Consider the following 14,803-nt stretch of genomic DNA (forward strand, 5'->3'; position numbering starts at 1 on the left):
CAACAGAATTTCTTTGCTTTATGGTGGAAAACTACGGCTGGGTAACAGCTTTCAGGAGTCAGAGACATTAAAATTCTGTACCTTTGGTGAGAGAATTTCATTATACAGTAAGACTACTGGCCAGACTGCATCAATCCAGCACTACATCTGGTTGTACTTGTGGATACTGGAGCAGAAGTTACAAAGCCAATTGATGCAGGAGCATCTAAGATCTACTGGCAGGCCAAGTCTCATGGTAAATGGATGCCTGTCAGAGTATGCTGGTCTTTCCTCAGACTGTGACTGAACTACCTTGGAGCTGCTCCAGAAGCCTAGTGTTTACATCTATTTCATCTCTGGGGTTTTACTGATGGGATGCGTTTAGTTTTATGGAAGGGTGATGACCTTTCTTTTGCCAAATACACTCCCAAAAGAATCTCTTAAAGCACGATTGTTCAACTCGGTCTGTGGGAGGGATCAGGTACCCCGTGACAATTTTGTCTCCAAAGGACTCCAGATGCTTCCTTGGGCATTTTTAACCTTACAAGCTCCACTTCTATCTGCGAGACTTTGAGAATGGCCCAACCACCCCCAAAAGCACCCCTAAGCTCGCACGTAGTGCAAAATGTTAAAAACACAAGGTACATATGTGTATTAAAGCAGTGATGGGATTGTGTCAAAAGTGATTATCCTATTACCAGCACAGAACAGTGCCCATGTTCATGCAAATAAAAGTTGCAGTGTTTGGACATATTTAAGTTGTTTGTTCCTTGCATTGAATCTATGCAGTAAAGTAAATGTTTCTTACAGATAATCTTACTTACAAGGTGTTTTTTGATACCATGTGGTAAGGCATAAAAGATACTGAAATAACTCCTTTGCTTAAGAGTGTAATGTTGAATGGCAAAGCTCAGTTCATATAGCTTACACTGTCCACTGCTAAGTGTGTGGTTGAATATTTTGTAATTAAGACCTGGTGATGGATTTTACAAGGGGAGAATATCTTCTCACTGTGACTTTCCAAGCTCTCATGTAACAGTTTTTATTAAAGTTACTGTGAAAACTTAAAATAGCTCTCATTAGTTGGTAACAGAGATCTGCCGGCATATAATGATGCCTAGAAACTGCCCTGATTTTCCACTTTGAAGATGAGCAGGGCAAAATCTCTCTCTTCGTTTTCTTCATTTTGTGTGTGAAGAGAAACACCTTCTGACTCCATACCATGGTTCTTTTGATTGACTCCCCTTCTTTTTCTGATTGACAGGTTTTCCTCTGTAACCTATGCCATCTTCCCCAGCTCATCTCACTTTAGCAGTGCATGAATTTGAGCCCCCTTTTCTGCTACTTCTGTGTGGTATATTGTGATCACTGCCATTTCTCTGAGCTGATTCCCTAGCTACTCTTACAAACTGTAAAGGGAGAGGGGGCGGGGGGGAAAGCATTCCTGGAAAGCGAGGCCATTATACAACACAAAGGAGGCAATATCACGTTGGAAGATGAACATCCATAAGACGAACATCCCTCTTTCACATTTTCCTTGGAAGGTACTGTTGGTCATCACACAATAGCAAGCGCCAACTCATTTTGAGTCAGTTCCCCAGCAGTCTAGAGCTACAAAGTGTTTTGAAGTGCTGGAGGCTGCATCTCTATTAGAAAATAAAATGGGCTAAAGCCTTTTCTCTGACTTTGATGCCAAGTGGCGCAGCATGGCTTGCATCAATAAGGCTAAACTCTCCCTCAAAAACTCAGGGCATTCTCATCCACCCTGCCTGCAAGGTAGGGTCCTGGCCATGCTGCGCGGCCACAGTAGGCAGGCAGGAACAGTCCCAGCCGTGCCAGTGGCTGTGCCGAGTATTGCATGCTGTAGAGAAGTTGTGGATGGTGCCTGAGCCATACCGTGGCCTTGGGTAGCGTGCTGGTGTAGCCATAGCCTAGGAGGTAGCCTTGAGGAAGTTCTCCTCTTGTTATTTTAAACTTTATTGCTGAAGACACTTTTTGCAAAGGTCATAGTACTGAGGGGTGGCGGAGGGGGTGAATTTATTGTTCAGCATTTGCAACCACATTAGGGTTCCCAGCTATGACTCGGAGCTCCTGAATGCTACCATAATAGGAAAGTAACTGATCATATATTAATCAAGCAGTTGACTAGCAATACAAGAGGGTGGCTTGCTTCACGCACTGCTGAAATGCAGCTCTTTCCACAGTCGAACAGCAAAGCTGTTTAAAGGCACAGTGTTTACTGAGGAAGTGAGAACTGCAAATTGCAGAGGACATCATAATAATTCCCATTTAAAACTTGGCTGGGACATAGGGGATCGCATGCGTGCAGCTGCAGAAAGAGACTCGCATAACTGGGGACTGAATTTGTGAGGAGGATCATGGCACTCTCTCCTTAGGAGAGGACTTAGTGCTAAGTATATTATCCCTGCTGGTAGGGCATCATTCTGCAGTGACAGAGGGACCTGACTGTGCCAGCATTTGATCCCCAGCACCACTTCGTTTTAGCTCCCAGAGGCTTCCATTGCATTTGCTAGTCAGTCTAGCACTCCTCAGATGCAGCTTTAGCTAGTAACAAAATAGATTATACAGCTAAGATGGCCATTTTAATTTGCTATGTTCCTAGTTAAACTTCCAGAAAGTTTGGTCTCCACGTGGGGATGTGAATTATGGCCTCTAGTTTCATGCCCAGAATACCTCGTAGATCCCCAGTAACACTTAGTACCTATCTATGCATCAATTATGCATTTGTAAGCCATTTTAAAAGTCTAAATGATACATTAATTATTTTGAAGATAAGGAATGATTGCTTAAATAATATTAGCATTTAAAGAAAAACAATATTTGTCTCTGTATTAATTGCTGAGGAAAATCAATTAATCTGTAGTTGGCTACCAGTTAGTTGGAAATACAATTTTTGTAAACTGTATTTTATTACTATTCCTTTCTGTTTCATATACATATATGAAACAATATACATAATTTTGTGCTACTTCATTTATCTTATGTCAGAAATAGTATTGCTACTCTCCAACATCATTACAACTAGGAAAAAAAAGATTGATCAGACACTTCAGAAGCCTCGTGCTGAAATAACATTTTTTAAAATGATAAAAGAACAACCACTATTTTCTACAACAAAACTAATTTTTCAAATTTGAGATAAAAACACTGCATTACAAAAGTAAAGGTCAATTTGAAGAAGAAAGGATTCTGGTTGCCTAATGAAGTCATCTTCTTTATACCAAATTGTAATTTACAGTTGAATTGAAAGATGTTAATTCTTTTCTGGCTTGCTTTGACTGATATTAAGGGGACAGTTGGTGTGGTCAGATAAAAATAGCTGTTACATTTAATCTGATCACTAATGATAACCTTTATTTCCCTTCACACTGTGCTTTTGAAGTCACAGGAGACTGCTGAGCTCCAGGGTTTGCTCTTCAGTTTCAGAGATGGTTGCTCTGTGGATGTTATACTTCTCCAGCACCTACCACCTTCAAATAACTGACCGTGGAAAATGAACACCCTTGTATAAACCCATAACCTCCCCTACCGTCAAGTGCCCACCTACTGACACTCAAACAAAACAGGCAGCCCTTGACTTTGGAAGGTGGCCCTTGAGTGTCCGAGTTCATTATGGAGTGAAGAAACAAGAACAAATGTAGTGAATTAGTCCTTGTCACAAAACAAGTATCTCACCCTGCAGCATTTTTAATGAGTAGGAAGAAAAATTATTGTGTTATACCTAAGCCAATTAGAGAAAATTTCTGTCCTTGAAAATGAAATAGCTGAACATTTGAGTTGGGTTATCTATATAACAGTCAGATAGTGATACCCCATTGCACAGATATGGATAGGAAGGGGAAGAAGACAGAGTTTCTGTCTTGCATAGTTCCCATGGTCACTGCTCAGAGGACTGAAAGGACTGTGCCTCTTGTGGCTGAGGAGGCCATGGGGCCACAAGACCGTCACACTGAGGTAATTCCACGGGGGCCTGATACTGCATTAGCATTATGCTAGTGTGTTGGTAAAGCAAGTAATTACAAGGCTCCCAGGGATTCAGGTCTTTTGCAAATGACCACCAAACTGGAGACTAGCCAGTAATATCACAAGAACCAACGGCTTTAAATTACTGCATCAATCTAGGAAAGTTAGACCAAAATTTCATAGAGTTTAGTGTTGTGACATCAGGAGCATGCACGTGAAAAAAGTAATCTGTGAGAGGCTTGTACCTAGACACTAACTCAGGAGGCAGACAGAGCTAACAGAAAGGCCAACAATATCCTGATGCAGTAAGGTCATTCTAGACAGTGGGAATATTGCATCACACCAGCAGTGTCATGGAGTCTGTCCCTCAAAATGTATAGGTACTCTGCTAATGAGCTTTCATCAGCACACTGTGCTATAACAGGCTCCCCATATAAATAATTCTTTTCAGATCCTCCCATCACTGGAGAGGTGCTGGGGCAAAGTCCTCACAGCAGCCTGTCTCCCCAAACCACAGCTGCAAGCCATATCCACTAAGCTATTGAGGCTGCAAAACTAGTGCAATGCTCAAGGCTCTGGGAGATGTTTGTTCCTGATACCACAGAGAGCAACAAACTATAGTTCCTGAGCTGATGATCTCAGAGAGGCCTCTACTTGGCATGTCGTTCAGCAAAAGAAAAGGCTAGGAAATAAATAAAAGGAGGCAGGGTCAGATTAAGGCTCTCTTCTGCATGCCAGTACTACCTTCCTTTCTTCTCTTGGGCTTGGGCAACATCCACTCCACCAGCATTGCCATCTTTTCAGCTGCCTTGTGAAGTGGGGGGAGCAGCAGGGTGACCAGCACAAAGGCTCAGAGCCAGCCTGCTGGGTAATGTGGCCCTGGCAACTGACTGGAGAGCTTTTATGGTTGAGAAGTAGACTGTCTCCTTTCTTCAGCCACAAGGTCAGTTAGGGTGTTATTTTTCCTCATCTTGCACAGGAGGAAAAGGCTGGATTGACTCCCCTAGAAGAAGAGGACACCCTGTCTTTCATTTCCTCACCCCTCAATTGAATACAGAGTGGGAAGAATGGTCATATCAACTCTTGGCTTTCAAAACTTGTAAGGAGTTAAATCTGGCCTCCACACACCTAAGCACCCGTATGTTTTCTCTAGCTGGCTGGTTGCTTTGTGGACTCTAGTCAGATAAAATGACTCTTCCCATCACATAAAGATAATGCTCCACATGAATGTCAACATCCGTGAGATTCCTGCCCATTTTGGTCCTCTTTAATTAGGGACTGTTCTGCCTCATTGGACAGACTGGTGTAATAGCTTGGGATCAGAGTAGCATAAAGGTTGTCACAGCTTGAATGATCTTTTGAGCAGTGGGAGGTAATGATCCTGCCTGAGGCAAAATACTGCTTCTGGCGTGTTATGGGGCACTGTGATTCTGTCCCACACTTCATTTAGTCTTTTTCCAAATGCAGCAGTTTAGCCCCTGAAAAATGCAATATTTTTATGAGTATATTCCATCTTCAATATAGTCCCGTAATTCCTGTTGGGTGTGGGCTGGGTGAGCAGGGGCGGAGGATAGCACTTAAGATGTGAAATGCCAGTTAGAGGCTCCAGCCCATGCAATTTTTCATCGTGAATGTTTTTCCAGAAGTTGACAAGTAATCTCTGTTTCATCTGGAGGATGGAGAAATTCTGAGAATAGTGAGTCCTCTTTTCCCCCAAGTGCGTCCCACCAGCTTTTGCCCTTCCATGAACACTTTTAGGAAAGACTAGTCTATTTAGCCTGTGTTCAAAGGTCACAAAAGACTGCTTTAGGCTTTTGGCCCATATGGAATAATCAGTTTTTTCTTTTTCCAGTGTTGTCACAGTTAATTTTATTTTATAGTTGAAAAGTAAATGAAAGAAATAGCTGAAGGCATATTTGTGAATAATTACACTTGCACCACATTTCTTGAGAGTTTGCTGGGTAGATTTGTGTGTAAGATTTGATTGTTTTCCTTGTTACAGGCAGTTTCATTATCCATCTAGTGTTTGCAATAGATTATGAGGCACTGTAGCAGATTACAGAGACAGCATTCCAATGTTTCATCTGGAAATGGAATAAATAGATCTTTCTCAATTGCAATGATGTGAAATGAGCTTTCAGGGTGTTAGATTCGGAAGGCAACTATTAGATGCTGTTTCAGGCTCTCCTGCAGTTGCTGTTGTGCTCCAAGGAGTTTGTTCCACCACAACTCAGATTTGCCTGAATTGACACACATCCAGAGTCAGTCATGATTCTGAATGATTCACACATGATTTTGAAAAACTCACCAGATACTAGACTTCTGTTATGGCCAATCCATGACTGTGGGTGTGGGATTGTTCTGTTCACCTCCCTTGGCGGTGGTGATCAGAACCCAGCAGGGACACATGCTGACTCCCTCGGCTTGTCATGGCATGTTCAGAAGAAGAGTGGGAGTCACTATCTAGGAGAGGGAATTTGGACTAAATATGAAGAAATCTTTCAGGGAAAGCCTTGAAATAGCTGAGTGCAGTGAGAAAGGTTAGGGCGTTTATTTTTTATGGTGCTAATGAAACCAAATTGCCTCAGAAAGCAGGAAGTGCAGGCCAGTGCTTATCAACCCTTTTTTACTTCTGAGTCCCTCAAAATCACAAGTAGCTTGTGAATTGATGTCTACTGACAACTGTTTTGTTCCTTCTAGTTTCCTCATGTGGGCCTGTGGTAGTCCAGGGATCCCCAGATATCCATGTGGAAGAAATCTGCACATAGACTAGAAAGTGTAGATATCAACAAAAGTGTGTGCGTGTGACTGAGGATGGGGAGTGGATCCAGATCTACCTTTATTGATACATACAGGTAGCTTAGAAGAAGGTGGCTTGCTATCAGACAGAATGGTTGGCCCACACCAGTAGGAATGAAAAAAGCAAGTCCAAGAGTAAAGCCTGTACAAGTGCTTATCGATGCTCTGGCCTGCTGAGAGTGAAAATTTCCTGGGTTTTCAGATCACTTCTGAGCTAGTGATCCCTTGTGAAAGGAAAGCTAGGAGTGGGAGATAATGAATGAAACAGGGACATTTCTATGGGCTTGCTTTCAGTTCTCTACATAAATTTCATAATTTGAGCATTCATACTTAATAGCCTGCATGTTTGAGGTATGTGAACAACTACTGACAGGTAAAAGCTAGTGTGGTGCATGTATAGTAGGAAAGGCGCAAAAAGGCTTTCAGTCACTCGTATTGGTGCAGAGGGGTCATCTCTAGTCAGTGCAGGTCCTGAGCACAGGCTGGGATTCCACTGTAATTAAGTGGGTCAATTCCTAATTCATAGAATCATAAAGCCATAGAATGATGTGGGTTAAAGATCATCTAGTTCCAACCCCCCTGCCATGAGGGGTTGGGACTCATGCTCTTAACTCTAACTAACCAGTAAAACAAAAACAGTGTAGTTAGTGTGGTGTGATATATTTTAAATCATTAGGCTACTTTTAGTAAAGCAACTCAAGGTAAAAGCTAAAATCTTTTTCCATTAGCATAGACAAAGCCAAAGAAGGCACACGACTTAATTCTCTCTCCAGACTGACAATCCATCTGTTAAAGTATCTGTGTTGTGACAATCATCAATAGAAAATGTTTTGGGGAGAACTCCAAGAAAATCCACTCCCAAAATTTAGGAAATGCCCCATCCATCTCTTTTCAGTTTAACACAGGACTTAAAACTCTTTAAGCAAATATGTCTGTGTGTTTCTATATATATTCATATATATTCTCTATATATTCAAATGCGGGTATACTATACATGTATACAGAAAGAGAAAGGGAAAGATGGACATAAGGAGAAAGAAAACATGGGTATGTCATACACACTATATATATATAATATACATGTTGTTTTATAATGTACACTGTGCATACACGTGTAATCGTTATATATATATATATTTCCATACCATCTGTAAGCTAACCATGAATTTCTTTCTTACCCATATAAATCTCTTGGCCCTTTTGAACACTTCTAATTTCTTAATCTACAAGTCTAAATCATGACTGAAAACCTCTCATCCTACCATTTCTCCTTAGTGATGGAAAAAAGAGAAATACAGAAAGAGTTCATAAGGAATTTTGGTTTTGATTTCAACAAGAATGGGTCAAAAAATAAAAAGTCAGATAGATCTTAAGCTATGGTAAATTATTGTAGATCTTCAGGTATGGTAAATCATTTAGTACAATTGATTTTAAGGCAGTGATGATGATTCACATTAAGCAAAGATTATCTGGCCTGGAAGTTCTAGAGAAAAATTATACTAAATGCTGGGTTTTCTAAGTCTATAAAATTTTAATGTAAGATTGCTGAGTCACTACTGCAAGTTAACATACTGCTAAGATTTAGCTGCAATAGGAGATGAGTTGTACAAGCCAGATTTAATCAAGAGGTATGAAACCAATTATGTCTACTCATCCATCCATCTAGCTTTCCCTACTGACATTTCCAAGGGACAGTAATTTATATATTGGAAAGCTAAAATTGATACATAAACTCCACTTTTGTTTTCTACTGTTAAGATTGGCAGCTGTGGCTAGGGAGGAACCTAAAACTCAGAATATTACAACAAAAAAGAAAACCATCAAGCAATGAGAAGACATTAGTCTCATGAATTTCAAAAATGATTAAATGTTTATTACATTACTAGTATAAACATTTTGACAAAATATTTCTCCAGGAGAAATAAGAGTATTTTTCCATAAGTTTTCCATAAGTCTTTTCTTTAAAATAAGTTAATAGGACCCTATTAATAGAGGAGAGATTCTGACATATGGACAAGTAAATCAGTTTTTATTTTCTTATTACTGATATCGTAAAGTGGTTACTGTTAGAACTAGCTGATCAGGCTATTGATATTTTTTCCCTCAAAAATTTCAAATGAAAAGTCTAGATTTACATGTTCTGACTGAAAATTATTAGTTTTTTACAGGATTATTTAAAGTCCTTTTGGCTTGTTTCCATATAAAATGTTGTGATTTCTTGTCTTAGTTCCCTTCAACCCATACATACCAAAGCAAAACCAACCCCCCAAAAAATGGTACTAAGTCATTATGAACATGATAATTCCTTTTGAAATTCGATTAAAAAAATAATCTCAATTTCTCTGCTGTGTACACAGCAATCTGGAGGAGATGATATCTGGCAACAGGAAAATTTTCACAAAGCATTGTTGTGTTATAAGTTCATAGAATCGTAGAATAGAATCATAGAATCGTTTAGGTTGGAAAAGACCTTTGAGATCATCCAGTCCAGCCATTAACCTACACTACCAAGTCCACACTAAACCAATCAAGGGTAGACTAGACTAAACCATGTCCCAAAGTGCCACGTCTACCCGTTTTTTGAATGCTTCCAGGGATGGTGACTCCACCACCCCTCTGGGCAGCCTGTTCCAGTGCTTGACCACTTCTTTCTTTCTTTCTGTAAAGAAATTTTTCCTAATTTCCAACCTAAACCTCCCCTGGTGCAGCTTAAACCCATTTCCTCTCATCCTATCGCTAACTACTTGGGAGAAGAGACCAACACCCACCTCACTACAACCTCCTTTCAGGTAGTTGTAGAGAGCGATAAGGTCTCCCCTCAGCCTCCTCTTCTCCAGGCTAAACAACCCCAGTTCCCTCAGCCGCTCCTCATAAGGCCTGTGCTCCAGACCCTTCACCAGCTTTGTTGCCCTTCTCTGGACACGCTCCAGCACCTCAATGTCTTTCTTGTATTGAGGGGCCCAAAACTGGACACAGTATTCCAGGTGTGGCCTCGCCAGTGCCGAGTACAGGGGGACAATCACCTCCCTGCTCCTGCTGGCCACACTATTCCTGATACAGGCCAGGATGCTGTTGGCCTTCTTGGCCACCTGGGCACACTGCTGGCTCATGCTCAGCTGGCTATCAACCGACACCCCCAGGTCCTTTTCGGCCAGGCAGCTTTCCAGCCACTCTACCCCAAGCCTGTAGCGTTGCATTGGGCTTGTTGTGACCCAAGTGCAGGACCCAGCACTTGGCCTTGTGAAACCTCATACGGTTGACCTCGGCCCATCGGTCCAGCCTGTCCAGGTCCCTCTGCAGGGCCATCCTACCCTCGAGCAGATTGACACTCCCACCCAATTTGGTGTCGTCTGCAAACTTACTGAGGGTGCACTCAATCCCCTCGTCCAGATCATCGATAAAGATATTAAACAAGGCTGGCCCCAAAACAGAGCCCTGGGGAACACCGCTCGTGACCGGCTGCCAACTGGACTTAACTCCATTTACCACAACTCTCTGGGCTCAGCCACCCAACCAGTTTTTTACCCAGCGAAGACTACGCCCATCCAAGCCATGAGCTGCCAGCTTCCCAAGGAGAATATTATGGGAGACGGTGTCAAAAGCTTTGCTAAAGTCCAGGTAAATGACATCCACAGCCTTTCCATCATCTACCAGGCGGGTCACCAGGTCATAAAAGGAGATCAGGTTGGTCAAGCAGTTATTAGTTTAGGAACAGGTACAGACATTTCTGTTTCTTTAACAAGCCACTCTAAGTTTCAGCATAGAACATGGCTTTAATGGGAGAGTTCAGTTTTCTCCTCAGCTATGTCAACAGCTTGTGAGCATAAGAAAGTCACTTCCGACCTTCACCTCCCTTTCCCCATGAAAAATAAAGCAAAAATTGTATTTCTGTACTTAAGGTGGTTGTGTTGCTTGAATAGTTAGACAAGCCATGCAGATTCTTGGATTTAATGGCTGTGGAAGCGTGATGTAATGTTAGTATGATTTATTTTCTTCCACAAAATCTTCACTTTGATAACCTAACTTTTCATTATGCTGTATAATCAAAGTTTTACAGAGCTCTCAAGCTATTCTTCCTCTCCAGACTTTCTCTTTCTTCTTACATTTTGGTCTTTTCTCCCAAGTAACAAGTGATAGGACGTGAGGAAGTGGCCTCAAGCTGCATCAGGGGAGGTTTAGATTGGATATTAGGAAAAATTTCTTCATGGAAAGAGTGGTCAAGCATTGGAACAGGCTGCCCAGAGAGGCGGTGGAGTCACCATCCCTGGAGGTGATCAAAAAATGGGTAGACGTGGCACTTGGGGACATGGTTTAGTGGGCATGGTGGTGTTAGGTTGATGGTTGAACTGATGATCTTAGAGGTCCTTTCCAACCTTAGTAATTCCTAGTATTTACTTTCAGTAAAAAATAATCCAGCCACCAAGCCAGGGAACATGAAATTACTACTCTACACTTAATTGGTTTAGTGGTGGACGTGGTAGTGTTATGTTAATGGTTGGACTGGATGATCTCAAATGTCTTTTCCAACCTAAAAGATTCTATGATTCTGTGATCTTTCTTCTTAAATGTTCTTCTAAGTAAAACAAAATATTAAGTGCACATTTCTTTTATGTTAACATAGCTACATTTATTTGGTTATTGTAGTTAAAAAAAAATCAGTATGGAATATGCCAAAACCTTCCCTTCAAATATTTGCCCAGTTTAGAGTGGATTCTGGTCAGGGAAAATGGACAGAAAAATTGAGTTCTGAGTAAGAACAAGAAGTAAAGGCAAGAAATACTGCAAGACTCATGCTAAAATCATGAAATGGTATCCCTGTATTCTAGTGGGAAGGAGAGAGAGAGTGGGGAATAAGTTTCTTTTAATAACACATTGAAAGTGTTTCCCTTGATTTGCATTAACAGTACTTGGGGATGAGCATCCTGGAGGTATTAATCTCAAGAATAAAAAGCAAAGTGGTTCAGAATGGGTGAATTCCCACAGCTGTTTTAAGTAGAGTTGTCTGCAGACTCCTGACATGATGTTCACTGCAGGACTGGGGTACAATGATTATATAAGTGAGTTTAACACACAAGTTTATAGAGAAGAGAAACTTAGTGGTATGATGAGGTTAGGAGAGTGAATGCCTTCTCTCACGTTGTTAGTTCGGGCAGATTAGGGTTATCTTTGCAATGAGGGCAGGAGTTTTCCCAGGGCTGCACTTTTAACACGTAGGTGCATGAAGGAAAATTCAGCCAAGTCAGCTGGGTTGTCCACGTGGAGGCCGAATGCGGTTGAACAAAAAGCTGAGGGCTGGGAATAAAGGAAGGCAAAGAGCCAAGGATGGAGGCTGATAGGCAACAACAGAGCCTGGAGAGAAGTGGGGGAATCAGCACAGTGGCAGAGAGATTGAACATAAATGATTCAAAGCAGAAGAGCGGTACGTGTTGAAGGGGATGAGGCAGGAAACAAGTGAAAAGGACGGAAATTTGCCTTAGGAAGTATTATCTCTTTCTCTAATGCAGGAGGTGTGATAGGAACAGGGTCTTAATCCCTGCTTTAAAATATTTTAAGTTGCCTTTGTTTTAGAGTAAACATGGGCATATGAGTAACTTCTACCTGCAGGGTGGCACAGGAGGGTCCCTCTGCCCCTCAGTGTTAGCTCCCCAGGCAGGAGAGGACTTGCTCAGATGTCAGGGTGATGCTCCGTGACTGCTGAGCACCATTTGGATGTCACTCCTCAGTGCCTAGCTACCAACGGGCTGTCACAGACTCTGCCGTTGGGAGCGGGTGGGGGGTTTGATCAACTTGTTTGCCAAAACTGGTCCCGGGTTTTTTTTCTGAATATCCTTCCCATCGTCATGGCTGTGTCTGTGAAGGAGAGAGGGGCAGGGTTTTTCACCTGTGCTGTCCAGTGATTATCACTGTTTGAAAAATCTGTTGATGTTTTGTTTTGTTTTCTTTGAGCAGATGGGCAGAAGAAGGTTCAAGAGGAATTTGACATAGACATGGACGCGCCAGAGACAGAGCGGGCGGCTGTGGCAATACAGTCCCAGTTCAGAAAATTCCAGAAGAAAAAAGCGGGGTCCCAGTCTTAGTAACTACCTCACAGCTTAAAAGAAAGTAATCCTGAAATGATTTATCAAGAAAATCAGAAATAACACAAAGATGCATGTACAGAAATTATCAATATTTAAAACCCCATTGGCAGATAACAAACCATGAGCTTGTGTGTGACTTCATCCCAGATGTTCCACGCCCATTATCCTCTGTAACTCACCATTTTACTTGATGTTGTAATAAAAAGTTAGGGTGAAGTAATTAAAGTGTCTGCCTTCATCTGTCTTTTCATATTAATCCAGCAACCACAGCGTTACAAATGAACCCAGCCCAGATGTCTGTTTTCCTCTTCATGTAAAGCCTGGAGACAATAACAGCACCGTATGTTACAAGGTTTTTGCTGAGGGATGAGAGCATGCATCTCAGCCCTCCTTACCTCATTCGGAGAACTCCAGCTGCCAGCTAAATGTGACAATAAAATTACTTTCTTGTAATGAGCTGAAAGTAAAAAGTTGCAGACAGAAGCTGGCATGAAAGGAAGAGGTGTAGGCAGCAGTGAGGAGTGTATTTTTGTCTTGCAATTATGCCAATAAAGTGGCTGAAGTGGGGGAAATTGTCCCTGTCCTTCCTCTTTGCATGATAACGTTCAGAATTACCCAGCTTGGATGACATTGACTGTTGGGGGGGGGGGGGGGGGGGGGGCGGGGAAAAAGTCAGACACTAAATAGGAAACCCAATTCCAGCAGAAAACTTTGGAAGTTTTTTTTTCTTTTTAATTTGTAAAAATAGAAACTGACCCTCTGACATCTCTTTTTGATGCAGCTTTTCACTCTGTACATAATCATTAATTATTTCTATGCCATCTCTCTTTTCATATTATTTTCAGTATTTGATAAGTAAATCATAACAGACTCCCTGTCTCCATTCGCATTGTTCTGTATTCAACTTTATATGAGCCCCTTACTTTATCACTGTATTAGCCCTGGAGCCACAACAATGTCTGTCTTAAACTGGGAAGTATTTCTGTTTTCTCCCTGTTGTAAAACAGTAACAGACCAGTTTCAGGCTGGATCTAAGTAAGGATCTTGACTGGCTTCAGACCTGATCAGGAATAAGCTGCCCATATAGCATAGGAGGAAGGTTCAGAAAAGGTTTAAACAGGTACCTTGTACTCAGCAAAAGGAGCTATTTAGATGAAGCAAGTGGGACACACACTACACAGAGATGTGTAAAAAAAAAAAAAAATCTCATCTTCTTGGCTTCGTCAGCAGATTCAGGGGTTCCAGCAGGCATCTTTGTCTCTAGGGAAATCAGAGACAGAAGTGTTTTCTGAAGGACCAGTGTTTGCAGTGGTTCTCCAAGAAGGCAGCGTGAGCCTCACCTCCAGGCTGACAGGGGCAGGCGTGCTGAGTGGTGACAGCCTGCCTGCCTTTAACTGAACAGCCCAGAGCTGGGGCTCCTTCAGGTGGGAGAGATTCAAGTATAATTCCCAGCTCTGCCTAGAGGGATTAATTTCTTCCTCTCCCACCTCCCACAGGAGTATTCCAATCACCAGGGCAAAGGACACATCGTCCCTTTAGTCACACATTAATCCCCTCCTGTAAACAGAAAGCTACCACCAAGGGTAGGACTAGAGCGAAAGGAAGGATCTCACTGCTGGTGGCAATCGCTTCCCATGAGAGCCCACCATAGCAGCAGTACTGAAGGGGTGCAGAGCTGTGCCCGAAAGGCGGGCTGCGGGACTGCAAAGGGAAGGCCCTCAGCCTTATGCAGGTTAAGGCACTTAGGGTGCTGGGCAACAATTTAGTGAGGAGCCCAAGCCTGAGGGTGGGTGACAGGAGCTCTGGGACCATGCTGGTTAGGAGGAGCCCTCAGAGATGCTGGGCAGAGGAAGCCTTATGGATCCTGGGGGCAATGTAGAAGGCACGTGCAGAGACATGTGCAGAAGGCATGTGCATGTGCAGAGACAACGTGTGAGCTGCTTAATAAGCACAGCAAGACT

The 14,803-nt window shown here is 42.2% G+C and overlaps 1 protein-coding gene across 1 annotated transcript in view; it reads left to right on the top strand.

Annotated features, from left to right (window-relative positions):
* The window catches only part of PCP4 (Purkinje cell protein 4), a 36,724-nt gene extending 23,885 nt beyond the window's left edge, over nucleotides 1-12,839 (top strand). Inside the window, exon 3 of the mRNA XM_075713421.1 lies at nucleotides 12,712-12,839. Within this exon, the coding sequence (XP_075569536.1) occupies nucleotides 12,712-12,839 (128 nt within the window). The remainder of the gene's footprint in view (nucleotides 1-12,711) is intronic.
* Nucleotides 12,840-14,803: the final 1,964 nt, after the last annotated feature.

Source organism: Pelecanus crispus, chromosome 1, assembly GCF_030463565.1.
Source record: "Pelecanus crispus isolate bPelCri1 chromosome 1, bPelCri1.pri, whole genome shotgun sequence".
In the NCBI taxonomy this organism is placed as follows: domain Eukaryota; kingdom Metazoa; phylum Chordata; class Aves; order Pelecaniformes; family Pelecanidae; genus Pelecanus; species Pelecanus crispus.